General features: G+C 38.2%; 1 protein-coding gene across 3 annotated transcripts in view; it reads left to right on the top strand.

The window, feature by feature from the left end:
• The window catches only part of CEP192 (centrosomal protein 192), a 65,786-nt gene extending 62,547 nt beyond the window's left edge, over positions 1-3,239 (top strand). For all 3 annotated transcript variants that reach the window (XM_080580335.1, XM_080580334.1, XM_080580336.1), the window contains one exon: positions 2,745-3,239. In XM_080580335.1, coding sequence (XP_080436461.1) covers positions 2,745-2,883 — 139 coding nt within the window. In that variant the 3' untranslated portion in view covers positions 2,884-3,239. The remainder of the gene's footprint in view (positions 1-2,744) is intronic.
• The last annotated feature ends 11,303 nt before the right edge of the window (positions 3,240-14,542 follow it).

Below are 14,542 nucleotides of genomic sequence, written 5' to 3'. Positions count from 1 at the left end.
AGTTATGTTTGTTGACAAATACAATATAACAAATTCAATATAACATAGAATATATAAGTATATTCTATGCTGCAAAAAGTACTTTTAACAAGATAACTCAAGTTTTATAAATATATGGATGAAACATTAAAACACTTGACTTCATAAGACCCTTTGAGTAAGTTCTGTTTCTGGAAGGACTACCAGGTTATGCCTACCTAAAGAAGTTTGAAAACTAAGGTATTTCTATTGTCTTTAGAAGCCATCTGAAATAACCTGATTACAGGGTAGTAGGTATTTCAGATACTGTGCTAAAAGGTAAAACTCTTCTGCACTTCACTGATTTATTTTTGTTTCCAGTTGCCGTTATTCTTGCAATTGTGATTCATCATTCACTATTGATAGGCTTGGTTACTATAATTTAGATGCAGCTTACCAGTACTGTTTCTGTTGAAATAGTGGTTTTGGAGAACTACAATATTAGTTTGTGTTTGACTATGAAGTAGGCTTCAGGCATACCTGACTTCAGAAATACCACTTGAAATTGATGCAATAACCTGTAAAAGCCACATAGACTTCATAGACTGAGTTGTGGGCATAGTGACAAGTTTGAACTGAAGTAAAACTTCTCATTAAGACCAAAACAGTTAATTGCATGTGAATTTGAGTTGTTCTGACAGTACTTTGACTATGTTTCTGGTTACTGTACTTCAGAAAAATCCTTTGGGTTACTTCCATTAATAAGAACATTTATACTGTGTAGTAGACCAAAGAACTGTTATAGTTGGAGTCTGACCTTCCCAGTTTTCTTTGTTGAAGAAAGTGAAAATAACATCTTTCCCTTTGGACTAGGAAATATGAGAATTCAAGGCTGTTAAGCCTTATTTTGGTAGGGAGAAGTCAACTGGCTGCTACAAAGCAAACTGAGTAATATCTGACTAATTCTGCTTTTAGAAAGGACAATATGTAGCACCAATTAGATGTATACCTGAATTCATTGGTCAAAGTAAATGGAATATATTTGCTACATGCTAAGAAACTGCTCATTATTATTGAGGTCATATATTAACTATTTGGGAAAATAATATTTGAAAGCCAGATGGGACCATCTCATGAAAAGAATCATCCATGACTTACTATTGTTTTGATAGTGTAAGTTTGAGTTTGGTTATGTTGTTCTTTTTGAGTAAATGTTACGATATGTAAGGAAGCACACACATGTGATTTTGAAGATGATATAGACTTGTGCATCCCTCCTGAATTTACTTTTATTTTTGTAAAGTCTTGAGTGGATTGGTTGTATGCAGCTGCAGTCTCGATTCTTACTAAATTTTCTTCTCTATTGCAATGTATCTGTTATAGAAGAAAAGGTCTTACTTGATGTTCTTCATTTATAAAATAGTTCTTTTTAAACTAAGCTGAATAAATATCTTCATCCCATATGTTATAGGTGTTTGAAGAGGCAGAGCTTGGCAGATTGGTTGTATAACACTAAAGTATGACATGAAACACTTATCTGGCTGAACTCCTTTGCTGTATTGTTTATTTTACTTCAGTACTTCATGATCGATGTGTCATTTTTCCACCAACTCAATTAAAGAATACAATAGCACATCAGTCTATATTCTGGTAGCGTATACTCCTTACAGGTTACCTCACCGATCATGTTCTGTTTAACAAAAAAAAATAAATATCGAAATACATTTTCATGCTTTAAAAAAAAAAAGCTGGGATCAGGTTTATGCATAGGGCAAATATTATGACTTCCAAGTGTAGAAGAAGGATAAGTGCACAGATTGATTACAATAGGTTGGATTACTGTGGAAGAAAACATATGTAGAGGTAGGAACAAGATATGGAAAAAGTAGGGGAAACGAATACAATGCAGGGGATGTTAGATAGCACTAATCACTGTCCAGGGTAGAAAAGTGGAATTACAATAAAGTTTAAAAACAGTCTTATTTTCTTTGTCTTACCGAGTTTTGCTGTTTGTTTTTCCTTATTCTACTACATGCCTGCTACTGTTACCTGTCTGCTAGTACTGGGTATTTCCATTGTATGCCATGGAATTGAATAGGCTGCCACTTAGCACTTCCAGCTTCTTTGCTTGTATAGCTTGTGTTTATATTTAAAAATGTTCGCTCTAGGCTTTTGAGAATTAAGACAACCAGCCATTACATCCTACCTAGAGCTGATTTTATTTATTTTTTTTACTACTTGGTATGTTTTTATGCAATCTGAATAGAAGAACACTTATATAATCTAAAAAGATATGATGCAACATCTCAAAAATACAGTTTGAGGGTGGATGCATTTATTGGCTTGTGATGATTCAATGAAATATTTATTCACGTGGAGGCAATTAGAAATGAAATTATTTTATTAGTTTCAAATTGATCAAGAGTTGGAAATTTTAGTATGCTCATCAACTGATTTTTGAAAGGAAGAAATGTAGTAACTTTGCTCTAAATATAGTTAAGGTTCTATCGATATTCTTGCAAAGAGGCAGACCAAACCTAGTCAGCTAAACCAGCAGCAATAAACAACTAATACTTTGTATAGTTAGTAAGAAAGAATCATCTTTTACAATTGAACTCCCTCATAAGATAAATAGATCAAAACTATAAAAATAAATTGATCCAGTATGCACTCTCCAGTATGCATTCAGTACACTGCTCTTTGGAAAATCAAAACTAGAACTTCTCTATCTGGTACAATTTACTTGCATATTAACACTGATTATACACATAATTGTCTCTTTACAGATCCCATCATTACATCAACGTGCCAGTCCAGTTCAAGCCACCTGCAGAAGGCGTATTTGAAGCTCTCTTGGCTGTGCATACATCCAAATATGGCTATGTTAATATTCGACTATGTGGTAAAGCTGTTGCAAAAGACTAGTCAGAACAGTTTTACAGCCATTTATAATAATTTATAACGGTTCATGCAATTTAAAATATTGAAGGATTTGCTACTACATTTCCATACTAACTTCCTACTTGTTTTGCCCTGTGATGCTGCTTTGACAGAAAGTCTTCTTTAAGATGAATTATGGTGCTTGTTCTACAAGTATATTTTCATAGTAAAAACACTGAGAAATATCATTGTATGTTTTAAAGTTATCATGTTCTAACTTATGTTTCTGCACTTTTGTTGAAGAGGGAAGTTTTCTATTTTTGCATTTATTAGGACTAGTTAGATACGAATGTATTTTATTTTTAACATTGTAAATACAGAAATAAAGCGTGTTAACCGTTGATTCTATCTGATTTCTGTCTTCGGTTGTTAGAGGGTTCCTCGCTGTAGGTAGATGATTAATCTTCCTGCTCTTAGGAAGCAGGAACCTAGCAAAGCTAGTTTTTTGTGTGTGTTTTGTTTTGGGGTGCGGGGGGAAGTGGTTGCAGTACAGAAGCTGACTTGTTAAATATCATGCCTTCAACCTGGTAAAGGTGGGATGGACCATAAAGCTGACAATTATCCTATACCTCTGCACAGTTCAGTGGCAGACATAAGCATTGTTTTTCAATCCTAGCAATGTGAAAACATAAATTCAAAATGGGCATACTGCCTTCAGCCCTCCAAAATGATTCATCTAGCTCAGCATTCTGTCTATTAACAGTTGCAAACTAGAGATGTTGTTCTGGGAGATCATGTAAGCATGACTTGCTGCCTTTGGTTCCCTTTGCTTGTACTTCCCCAGCTATCTGCAGTCCTTGGATTAGGGATGGGAGGTTAGAGATTCCCACCTAGTTTGTTTTCCATTTATGCACCTGTTCATGAATTTATTAATATACTTCTTCGAACACTTCAACATCTTGTCATGTACCACCTCGTGGGGCAGCAAACTCCGGAAGTTCATTGCTCTTTCAGAAAAGTTATTTTTTGTATGTGCTAAGCTGGTTTCTTACTAATTTTGTTGAGCGCTCTCCAGTTTTTATATTGTAGAATGATCAACAACCTGATTCTACAATCAGGTTACCCATTGCTACCATGCCCTTCGTACCCTTTGGCTGTCTGCTAATTTATTTCTGTAGCTGGTAGCTGTATGCCTTCAGTAGCATAATGTTCGTAACCTATGAGAACTATTCCTTTCAGGTTGAGAGAAGAGAACTATTCCTTGCAGGTTGATAGAAGAATGAGTGAAATTCATTTAAATATGAGATTGTTTAATTCTGTTTTCAAACAACTCATATTTGAAGATAATTTTGAAGGGAAAACATGAATTGCCTTTGATGCATTCTACCATGGTTATGTTAAAGTATACTGAAGTATACTACCGCTGCTTTTTCTTTATTAAAACATAGTTTCTCAGCAGACTGGACGCCAAGAAAGGGAGGATTTACGTGTAATCTGTCTGCTAGATACTGTGACCATCTCTCCTTCTCTCTGGCTGATGCTGCTTGCATGTTTCCCTCATTAATGTGATGGCTGTGTACTTCTGAATACTGAATTGGAATGAAGGAAATCTTCTCCTGTCTGCTGCATTTTCTCAAGGGACTTGGCTTCCTTACTTGAGAAAGACTTTGGTGTCCAAAAGCCAATATTGGATTGGGTTTAGATGCACAGTTGGAAGTATCCCTCTTCCAGAACTCGAAAAAAGATAGACTTTTGAAGATATCCACACTGAGCTCAATGCATTTCCTAGCAGAATACCTTCCAGCTGCCCTCTGTTCTGAAGTTGTCCTTGCCTCCTGGTCCCAGACTCTGCAGTGAGGCAAGCTTCAACATCATCTGACACTGTATCCTGAGGAGTGGTTAAAATTGATCTTTGTGGAAGAATTTTCAAATCACTGAACTATGTATCATACTTAGGAAATCGCTGTAGCCTAAAATAAGGTAGTTCATACAAGATAGTAAGTGTTACCCTTGTACTACAGGTTCTCATAGGACTGAGCTGCTTTTAACTTGATTTGACAGTTGTCCAGTTATCAAGTGACTGTTGTCCCCCTGTCTAAGGTTAATCTCTAAATACCTGTACAGTGGCATTTACGCAGTAACTACACAAACGAGCAGTGGCCATTTGGGCCTGGAAAAGGCAATTGTGCTACTTTCACGTGTACTACAACTTTGAATAAAGTACCAACAACACACTTTTTAGTGCAAAGAGGAGGAGCTCATATGCCTGGTAGAGACCTTAGGATGCTGACAGCCTGTCCTGACCCTCCCCCATTATTCTTGAGAAAGAATATTATTCTTGAGGAAGGTACTGCCAACTTCAGGACAAAGAGGAATACTGGAAGTGTATACATAACACCATCAGGTGTGTTAAAGCTAAGACATTTCTACATAACAATTATAACTATACTTTGACTTTTTGTGTGTGTTCATGGGATAATTTGAACTACTAAACTTGAAAGATTGATCAGTTCAAAATAAATTCTTACCTCCATAGGGATAGTGTATTTCCTCTGGCCCATAAAGCCATGAAGTATAACATCCACCAAGACTGGTGAAGGACCTTAATTTCAAAAAGAGATCTTTTCTGTCTATCTCCAGGTAACTATCAGAGCATGTCATGTCCCTGAGCGATGTTATGACCTGTAGAATTTTCTCAGTAACCCTCAGATAAAATTCTCTCATTAACAATACTCATTCAGACCCTGCAGCCCCTTGCCACCAGCTTTTTTTTTTTTTTTTTTTTGGAGTTTTACAATGTAATCCTTCAAGTACACTACACATAGAACATCATTTACTGTTGTCTAAAGGTACTCTAGTCTTGGTACTCTAGCTACTGTTACCTAGAGGTACTCTAATCAAGACTCTAGTCTTGCTGATGAAATAAAACATTTGAAAGTATGCTGGAGAGATGTAAGCCATTGCAAAAATTCTGGCACTTTTCTCAATGGCCTCTTCAATTCTTCCTCTGAAAAGGTATTTCTAAAACATTACATATGGTTGTAGATAACTGCATCGCAGAGTAATTTTATCTAGTCTTCCAGGATGGACTAGAATAGTTCAGTTGGAAGAGACTTTCAGAAAACATATATCCCAACTGCAATGTTGAATGCAGTGCAATAAGGATGTTACCTCAAAGCTGTTCACCTTTCAGGAGATCCCACTTTGGCAGAAAACTCAATTTACCACTAAACTTAAATGCTAGAAGCCTCATCTTCCTATCTTTGAAGTGGAAGGAATTTTACAGGGCCTGGTTCCTGGTAGGAAGGCAAATGATCAAGAGAACTAGGACTAGAAGGTGTTTTGAGCAAATTTGCCGACAACACCAAACTTGAAGGAGTTGTGGACTCGGATGAGGGTGGAAAGGCCTTGCAGAGAGATCTGGACAGATTGGAGAGCTGGGTGATCACCAACCATATGAGGTTTAACAAAAGCCAGGGCTGGGTCCTGCACCTGGGACGGGGCAACCCTGGCTATATGTACAGACTGGGCAACGAGACGCTGGAGAGCAGCCCCACAGAGAGGGATCTGGGGGTTGTGGTTGAGAGCAAGTTGAATATGAGCCAGCAGCGTGCCCTGGCAGCCAGGAGGGCCAACCATATCCTGGGATGCATCAAGCACGGCATTGCTAGTCGGTCGAGAGAGGTGATCGTCCCGCTCTACTCTGTGCTGGTGCGGCCTCACCTCGAGTGCTGTGGGCAGTTCTGGGCACCACAGTACAAAAAGGACATGAAACTGTTGGAGAGTGTCCAGAGGAGGGCGACGAAGATGGTGAAGGGCCTAGAGGGGAAGACATATGAGGAGCGGCTGAGGGCACTTGGCCTGTTCAGCCTGGAGAAGAGGAGGCTGAGGGGGGACCTCATCGCGGTCTGCAACTTCCTTGCAAGGGGGAGTGGAGAGGCAGGTGACCTATTCTCCATAAACACCAGTGACAGGACCCGCGGGAACGGTGTCAAGCTGAGGCAGGGGAGGTTTAGGCTAGACATCAGGAAGAGGTTCTTCATCGAGAGGGTGGTCACACACTGGAACAGGCTCCCCAGTGAAGTAGTCACTGCACCAAGCCTATCTGAATTTAAGAAGAGATGGGACTGTGCAATTAGTCACATGGCCTAAACTTTTGGGCAGACCTGTGTGGTGCCAGGAGATGGACTTGATGATCCTTATGGGTCCCTTCCAACTCGAGATATTCTATGATCCTATGAAGAGAAAGTGTCTCATACTCTGTTGTGAAGCTGTTACAACTCTGGATAGCTAAGGACTGATGTGTGCATTTCCCCTGATTGCTCTGGGAGTAAACAGTGTACAGCTGAGCAGATGGTGGGTGAGGGCACGAGGGGGGTTGTTTTGTCTTTGTTTGTTCATTCCACGAGGTTTTCAGAGGCTTCTGTCTTAGTTGAGAGTCGTAGTTCCTTCAAGATATCTCACCAATACTTCCTCTTAAAGTACACTCCTCACAGTATTTCTGAATGCTAAAGTGGCTCTTGTGTTCAGAATGAGCTACCTGTCCCTGTGTAACAAATTTTCATGTAAGCAGTAGAAGTGCTTTTGGAGTAGACCTAATTATCCCTACTCACTGTGCTTTGGTTTGTGTTGCTGACCAGTCTTAAAGTATGCAAACAGAATTACTTTTGGATGAGTTGAAACCAAAAGATATCGTCCAGAAACACTGCAATAACTATCAGAAACTTGATCTCTGAAATCAGACTACAGCTTGTCTAGAATACTTCTGAGATATATGTAGAATGGATGTACAGTCATTAGCATCAGCAGTTTAATTCTACAGGTTCTCTTTAGCTACATTAACAAGTAATATATAACAAAAGCCTTATTTATTGAAGAGGAGAAGGCTTGTGATCTGTTGCTCATGGAAGGCATGTTTGTTGTACGCTTACTACTCTAGCAGTAGATCATCTACTTAAACATGACGTTTTAATAAACTCTGCTATGGTTTGGTCATACTTGTACAACCTGATGGTCATCTTTTCTGAGCCATTTTTATGAAAGGGCTGATTAACCTTTTATCTTCTGAAAAGCCTTGGTTTCACTAGAAATTGTCTGTAGATCGCTGTCTGCTAATAAGGAAGCTGGACCACTAAGGAAGAAGGATCTTTGCCTGTTAATAAGATCTATGTAGTTTATTCCCTTTTACTATCCATTGGGACAATGTTTTTAGTAGTCATTTCCGCAAGGGTAGATGACAATCCTCCTTGTGCTAAGATTTTGCAATGCTGGTTTCCATAAGGATAAAAGAACTGTTAGAACACATCCAAAATTTTGTCAAAGGTTTTTTGTATATTCAGTTGATTTCAGAAAGACCTGGTTTGCAGGTGATGCTAAATGTTTTGGTGTCTATTTGCAGCCCATTTCTCTTGCTTTGCTTCTAATGACAATGAGTTTCTTTGCAGTGTGAAGAGGAAGCTAGAGACTGGTAACTCCGTGACTAGACTCTGTATTAGAAAGTATCCCTAGAGCTCTTGTCCCAGCAGCTGTTTTGGTGGTTTGAATTATATTGCTTTATTTGTATTCATAAGCCAAATCAAAATTATTCCAGGTGAGGGAAGGAGGATAGGTAACCTTCTAATATTTTCATTATTCTACCCCTTAGGCTCTTGTTTTCAAATGTTTATTTAACAGAAATTTCTATTAGTGCTACATGATGTGCAATTAACCTACCTACTGAATAAATAAATAAATTTGGCATCACTGTGTTTTTTTGCAGTTTAAGTACTGCATACTATTTTGTTATGGTTGCAACAGTCGTTGGATGCGTTGGCAACAGTTAGCATCTCTAGACATGAAGCTTGTCGCATACAGGTAGAGCAAATTATCTTTAGGAAAAGATAAGGTCTAATGTGCACAACACGAACTTGAAGACAGCATTTTATTTTTTATTTATGGCGGGGCAGAGAAGACAAGAGGAAAGGAATACTTCAGTGGAAGCCCAAATCTTTACTGTACAGTTGATTTATCAGTTCTAGATGAAGTTTTTCCCCAGTAATGAAGGTCCAAGAGCTGGAGCATAGCCAATGTATTTTTAGTTGCAAGTTGGCAACATCAATGGGACTTCAAAAGTCTTGAGAAAGTTGCTTCAAGCTAGTTTCATTCCTAGTCTGTAAAATGAGACTGCTTCCTCTACCTACAGTTGTCTTATCTACACAGGTTATATAAACTTTTGTGGTCAATGTGATCTTGCTTTGAGTTGTCCAGTGCTTACTGTGAAGTAGCCCTGATGTCTGTCTTTACCTCTTTTAGGGGTACAGAAAAATAGAACAACTATGACCAATTCTCAAAGACTACAAATCAAATTTAATTAAGAGTCCAAGCCACAACAGTTATGATCAAAGAATCAGAATTAGTTTTGTATATAATTCTTGTCTCTCATGTTGCTCATTGTCGGTTTTGAAACTTTTCTCAATTTTCTCCTGTTGGATGCAGTCTTTTGTCTCAGACTGTGAAGATTGGCTCAAACATGCCAAGCAGGCAAACTTTTTAGAAAAAAAAGAAATCTCTCTTTAATTAGGGTAATCTTAAGTGTTGGTTTTAATACCAATCAGAGAGAATATTCAGAAATAAATTATTTTTTGAAATTCATTAAGTGTCTAACACTGAGGATGTCTTTGTACCTGCTCAGCCTAATTGGGATATTAGTAATCATAATTATTCAACAGCTTTGTAAAGTTTTCACATCATTGACTACAAATGGAGTTATAATACATTCTGTACACGTGCTTCAGTGTGTTTTGGAAATTGTTTCCCTGGCATCTGAAACTAATTAGTGTTTCAGACAACCTAGTAAAGGTGCATATCAAGGCCTCACTGTCTAGAAAGTTATTTTGATTATATAAAAGGTTAAAATGGTAAAGAGGATTTTGTGAGGGATTTTTAGTTTACAAAGTAAGTTCTTGAGGGTGGTGGTGGCTTTTTGGGGTAGAGTATTAAAGACGTTATGGCATTTATGTGGTAGAAATGCTTGTTAAGTGAAATGCTGATATATTCTTGTTCCTAGGGTTTGTGGAGGAGTTGCGGGGCTGCAGGGTTATCAGAGTTCACTACAAGGTTAGTAGGTAATGTATCTTACGTACTCGAGGTATGCTAGGTTTCTATGTTGTAGCATCTTTGGTAATGAAAAAAAGGCATTATGGGAACAAAAGTCCTTAGAAGCTAATGAAAGAATGGACATTTGACATAAGATCAGTTGTCCCTGGATCTGTAATTGAATGTCCTGACTTTTATTCACAGCTATCTTGTTTTAACTTTTTTTTTTACACAAAGCTAGATAATAGAAGTTCATGCCTTAATACTTTGATTGTATAGCACAGGTGAAGGCTATGCATATCCTTACAATCAGTAAGAAAGACATGAAACATGAAGAATCTGCCTGCCTGCAGTGATGCCTCATATTCAGTAAGAAAGTTGACTGTTCGTAATCTTGAAGTGGCAATGTTTGCATCATAACATTTTTCTCACCAAATCTACCAGTTAAACTAGAATATTGATTCTAGTTTCCAGCTTAAAATTTTGAGTTGACAAAAACATTTTTTTCAATGTACTTATTAACATTTATGTTTTTTCTTCTTTACAGCTTTGCATTAGTTCGTTGATCTCCCATGGAATGTGTGTTATAGGTTTCTAGGTAGTGGTGACTTCAAGTAAAAAGCAGGTATTACAAGCTGGACCACGTAGTGTTAAAAAGAGGGTTTTCTTTAAACATTTCACACAGTTAAGCACACTGCTCCTTAAAACTTTTAAAACTTGCTGTAATGTTGTGCTGAACCTATAGTAACAGCATTGAACACCTCACAACATAAGAAAGTTAATATAGAAAATGAACAGTTCAGCTTTCAATAACATAGTTGCTGACCACAAGGCTTTCCTAAGCATATCCTTCCAGCTCCTCTTTTCTTTTAGCTCCGTGATTGTCTAAGGAAATATTTACATGAGCCAGTTTTAGTTGTGAAACCAGATGGATATAAAGCACTTAATTTCATGTAAATGTTACCTGAGCATCTCTGAAAACTGAGCGCTACGTTTTGGCTGACCCACAGACATTGCAACGTGAAAACATGACTTTGATGTCAGTCCCTTCTCTCTGACTCTGGAAATGTGTCATTTCTGAAGCTGCTCAAAAGCTCAAAAATTGCATCCAAATTGTCATTCAAAATATTTGATATACTTAGAAAAATCTGCTACATGCCTGGTCTGAGATTTTTTTAATTATTATTTATTTATTTATTTATTTATTTATTGGTGGGGAAAAGGAAATCAATGGTGACAAGATGCAACTTTTACAAGAAATGCCACATCAAAACCTGGAAGGTTAAGACACTTCAGAAAGCCCTCTACCTTAATATTTTTCCTGATTAGCGCATTCACTGCTATTATTTTCTCAGCCAGTTCTTTGTAACACTACTTCATGTCCTCATGGCTCAAAGCGCCGAATTCTGAAATGGTTTCTGTTTGATTCCGGTGGCAGCTTGCTGTCTGGGAAGGACAGTTTCAGGTATAGCTTTCCTCACAGGCCCCCATCTCTTGCCACCTGCCTAAGTCTGACAGTTGAGCACCAGCTGGGAGTTATGACCCGGAGAAGCATAAAAGGGCCGGGAGAGACAAAATGATCCATCAAGTCCTACTTGTAAGTCAGGTCTCCAAACATGCATTTTCTCCTCTATAAATTCAAAATTAAAATACTAATGGGCGTTCTTTTGTATTCATCCAACAATTGGTTCATTAGGTAGGTATGTACAAAGAGGCTCTGCTTGTCAATGCTGTTTGGCTCTAAAAGGAGGAAAAATCGGTAGGGGTTAGGCTAGTCGTGAAATGCCCCCACCCCTTTCTTACCTTCCCTCCATGTCTGCTCTGTGAGGCTGGCGGTAGGTAATACTCATCCTGCATAGAGCTGGTTTTCATTGTGAGTGTTCTGTCACTAGTCACAGCTGTCAGGTATGTCAGTCATGTAGTATTGTGGTGGTGTCAGAGACATAATCAGAGAGATTAGGTGGACACAAAGAGCTCTGAATGAGGTGGTAATTGCGTTCAGGGGGAAAAGAGAGTTAAAGAAAGAAACTTTCCTTTCTCACAAGATCCATTAAAGAGGTGACAGCTAATATATTAAAGCTGGAACAAGATAATTGTGGTAAGAATCTTTGTGTGTTCTCCCTAAAATGCAATGTGCTCACAATAAATATTCAAATGCTTATTTTGTGTTGTGAATACCAGATAACCATTTACAGTGAAATGCAACCTCTTTCAAAAAGTTTAAATTCATTGCCAAGAATGTTCTAGGAACAGTTATAAAACCCAAAAGGAATATTGGTGCTATGCTGAATCACAAAAATGCCATCTTATGAAAGCTCCTTTGCAGGGATTTTCTTCAAATTGGTCTAAGTGATGGAAAAGAAATAGAGATGCCAGCCGTGGGCCATACTCTTCCAGACTTTACTCTTTGAGTGGTACTTTGAATAGTACCTCTCCCCACCCCACCCCCCTCTTTTTTCTTTTTTAAACAGTGTGACTACTTGAGTAACTGTTTACATGACACTTGTGCTGTATTAATGCCATGCTTCAGAATTACCTGTAGGATCCAGGAATTCTCCTTCCCTCTACCCCTTCCCCTTCCCTGGCCTCTGAAAGTGTGGTTGTTTTTTTTGTTTTTGCTTTGTTCTCATTGCTTTCCCCCACTTCTGAAGCACCGAATATTGCTACAAGAGTACACACAAGGTTGGCAGAGTCTATTGGTGGGTTCTTTGGGAATAAAGTCTTCTAAGCACCTGTTCGATGCATCTTGCCGCTCGATTTGGGGACAGGTCCTCTGTCCCCTCCACTCCAGGTAGTTAGGCATGAATATTTTGTTTTCTTCGTGGTTTAAACATTTTACTTTGAAACTCTAGGAGCACCCTAAATAAAATCTCAGCTGTTCCAAGGACGTAAGAAATTGTTGATACTCTACTTTCCTGTTCTTATGCAGGTACACACATATAGATTTTGGTCATTTAATGTGGGCCAATGTTACGTTGGTAGGGTGTTTGGAAAAAATGCAACAGCCTTTGGAGTACTGTATATTAACAGAAGAGAGGTTACATAGACCTTTCTGAGTTAAGAGTTAATTCCATGGCTTCTCGTGGCTGTGGAAAACTAGGCTTCCATGATAAATCCCATGGTCTTTGTGTTCTCAGTGAACAGCTACATCGATTTCCTGGCATGGCACAGCTGCTGACATATCGAGTGGTTAATCTGAAATCAACGGCACTGCTGAGTAGTCTTCAGTATCAACGAGTATAAAAATTATGAGTAATGAGTATAAAAGCTAAAAGCAACAGTAGGGACAAAATCAGTCCCACCACAAATATAAATAATACCGTACCTATTTCACCATTGTACCATTTGCCATCAGAAGATGTGAAAAACACAGTTCTGTTTCTGTCCGTTAACTTCTCGGTATCTTACCAGAATTTCAACACTGGCTGAAGTTAGAGTCCAGTCTGGTAATCTTTCCTCACAAAACTCTCACAGGCTTCAGTGACAACTGTGTATGTACAGCAGATGCCAAATTAGATCCTACAGAGATAATGTTTTCATGTCTCGATACTTAAAGCAATATTTTTCCATTTTCTTCTGTTAGCACCAAGTTCTAGTAAGCCTCCTTACAATGTGAAATGAGAAACTAGTGACAGTGAGATATAACAGTCAGAAAATCTTATTTGAATGTTTCTTCATAGAAATGAAAGCGTTTTCAGGTTTCTCCTGGTATTTATGGATGGCAATGGTAGGTTTCCAAACCTCCTTCTTGCTGGCTATTCTGATTGGTACTGAAAGGGGTTGAGAAGTGTCACCTCCGAAGACAGAAAGATTTGACATATTACCGTTATAACAATCCTGCAAGTGCCTTGGAGATAGTCGAGTCACCGTGTGTTGGTACAATGGATTCATCGGTCTGATTCTGTGACACAGGTAAAGCACTTTGATATAGGTTAATTCAGGCTGTGTTTACAGAGGTTGCTCTGATCCCTTTTCTAGGGCAGTATATTTGTTTTCAAAGAAACAACACCTAAAAACCTTTAGAGACTGAAAACCCATTCCTCCCTATTTACAGAATAGTATTTTTTTTTCTTTCCAGCTGAAAGCCTGATAAAATGCCTTACATTTTCCTCATAATCCTTTATGAGTTTTAAATCTATTTTTTAAGTTGGCAGTTTTAAATGGTTCCTGGTGACTAGAGCCCTGGTGAGCTTCAAAACCACACACGGTTTCAATGAAGCTGTGTGAACCTGCTTCACAATCTCTGCAAGTTTTCCAAGCTTTTATGCTCTCGTATGGTTTACAGACAAAAACCTACAGGGGTCCCATTTAAAGCCTCCTAGCAGCTAAAAGATAGAGAAAAAATGGCTTTTAAAAAACCTGAAGTACCCTCTTCTGAGTGCATTAAAAGCAATTTTGTTTGCTTTCCACTTTCAAAATGCTTCAACCCGCCAAAGGCGCCGTGTTAGAAAATGACTCATGAGTACTAGAGAGAAACACTCTTTGAAAGTTTGTTCATGGTAAAAGATGATAGCTAGGCAAGTGGATTTCTGCATTCAGAAAGAAATATCTCGTGTCCTCATATTGCAGATTTTTTTTTTTCCTTTTTCAATAATCTATTCAGGTGTTCTTCACCTTTATCTTACAGGTT

The sequence above is a fragment of the Anser brachyrhynchus genome (genome assembly GCF_964034855.1).
Source record: "Anser brachyrhynchus genome assembly, chromosome: 2".
Taxonomy (NCBI): Eukaryota; Metazoa; Chordata; class Aves; order Anseriformes; family Anatidae; genus Anser; species Anser brachyrhynchus.
This window is presented reverse-complemented; position numbering and strand designations above follow the sequence as displayed.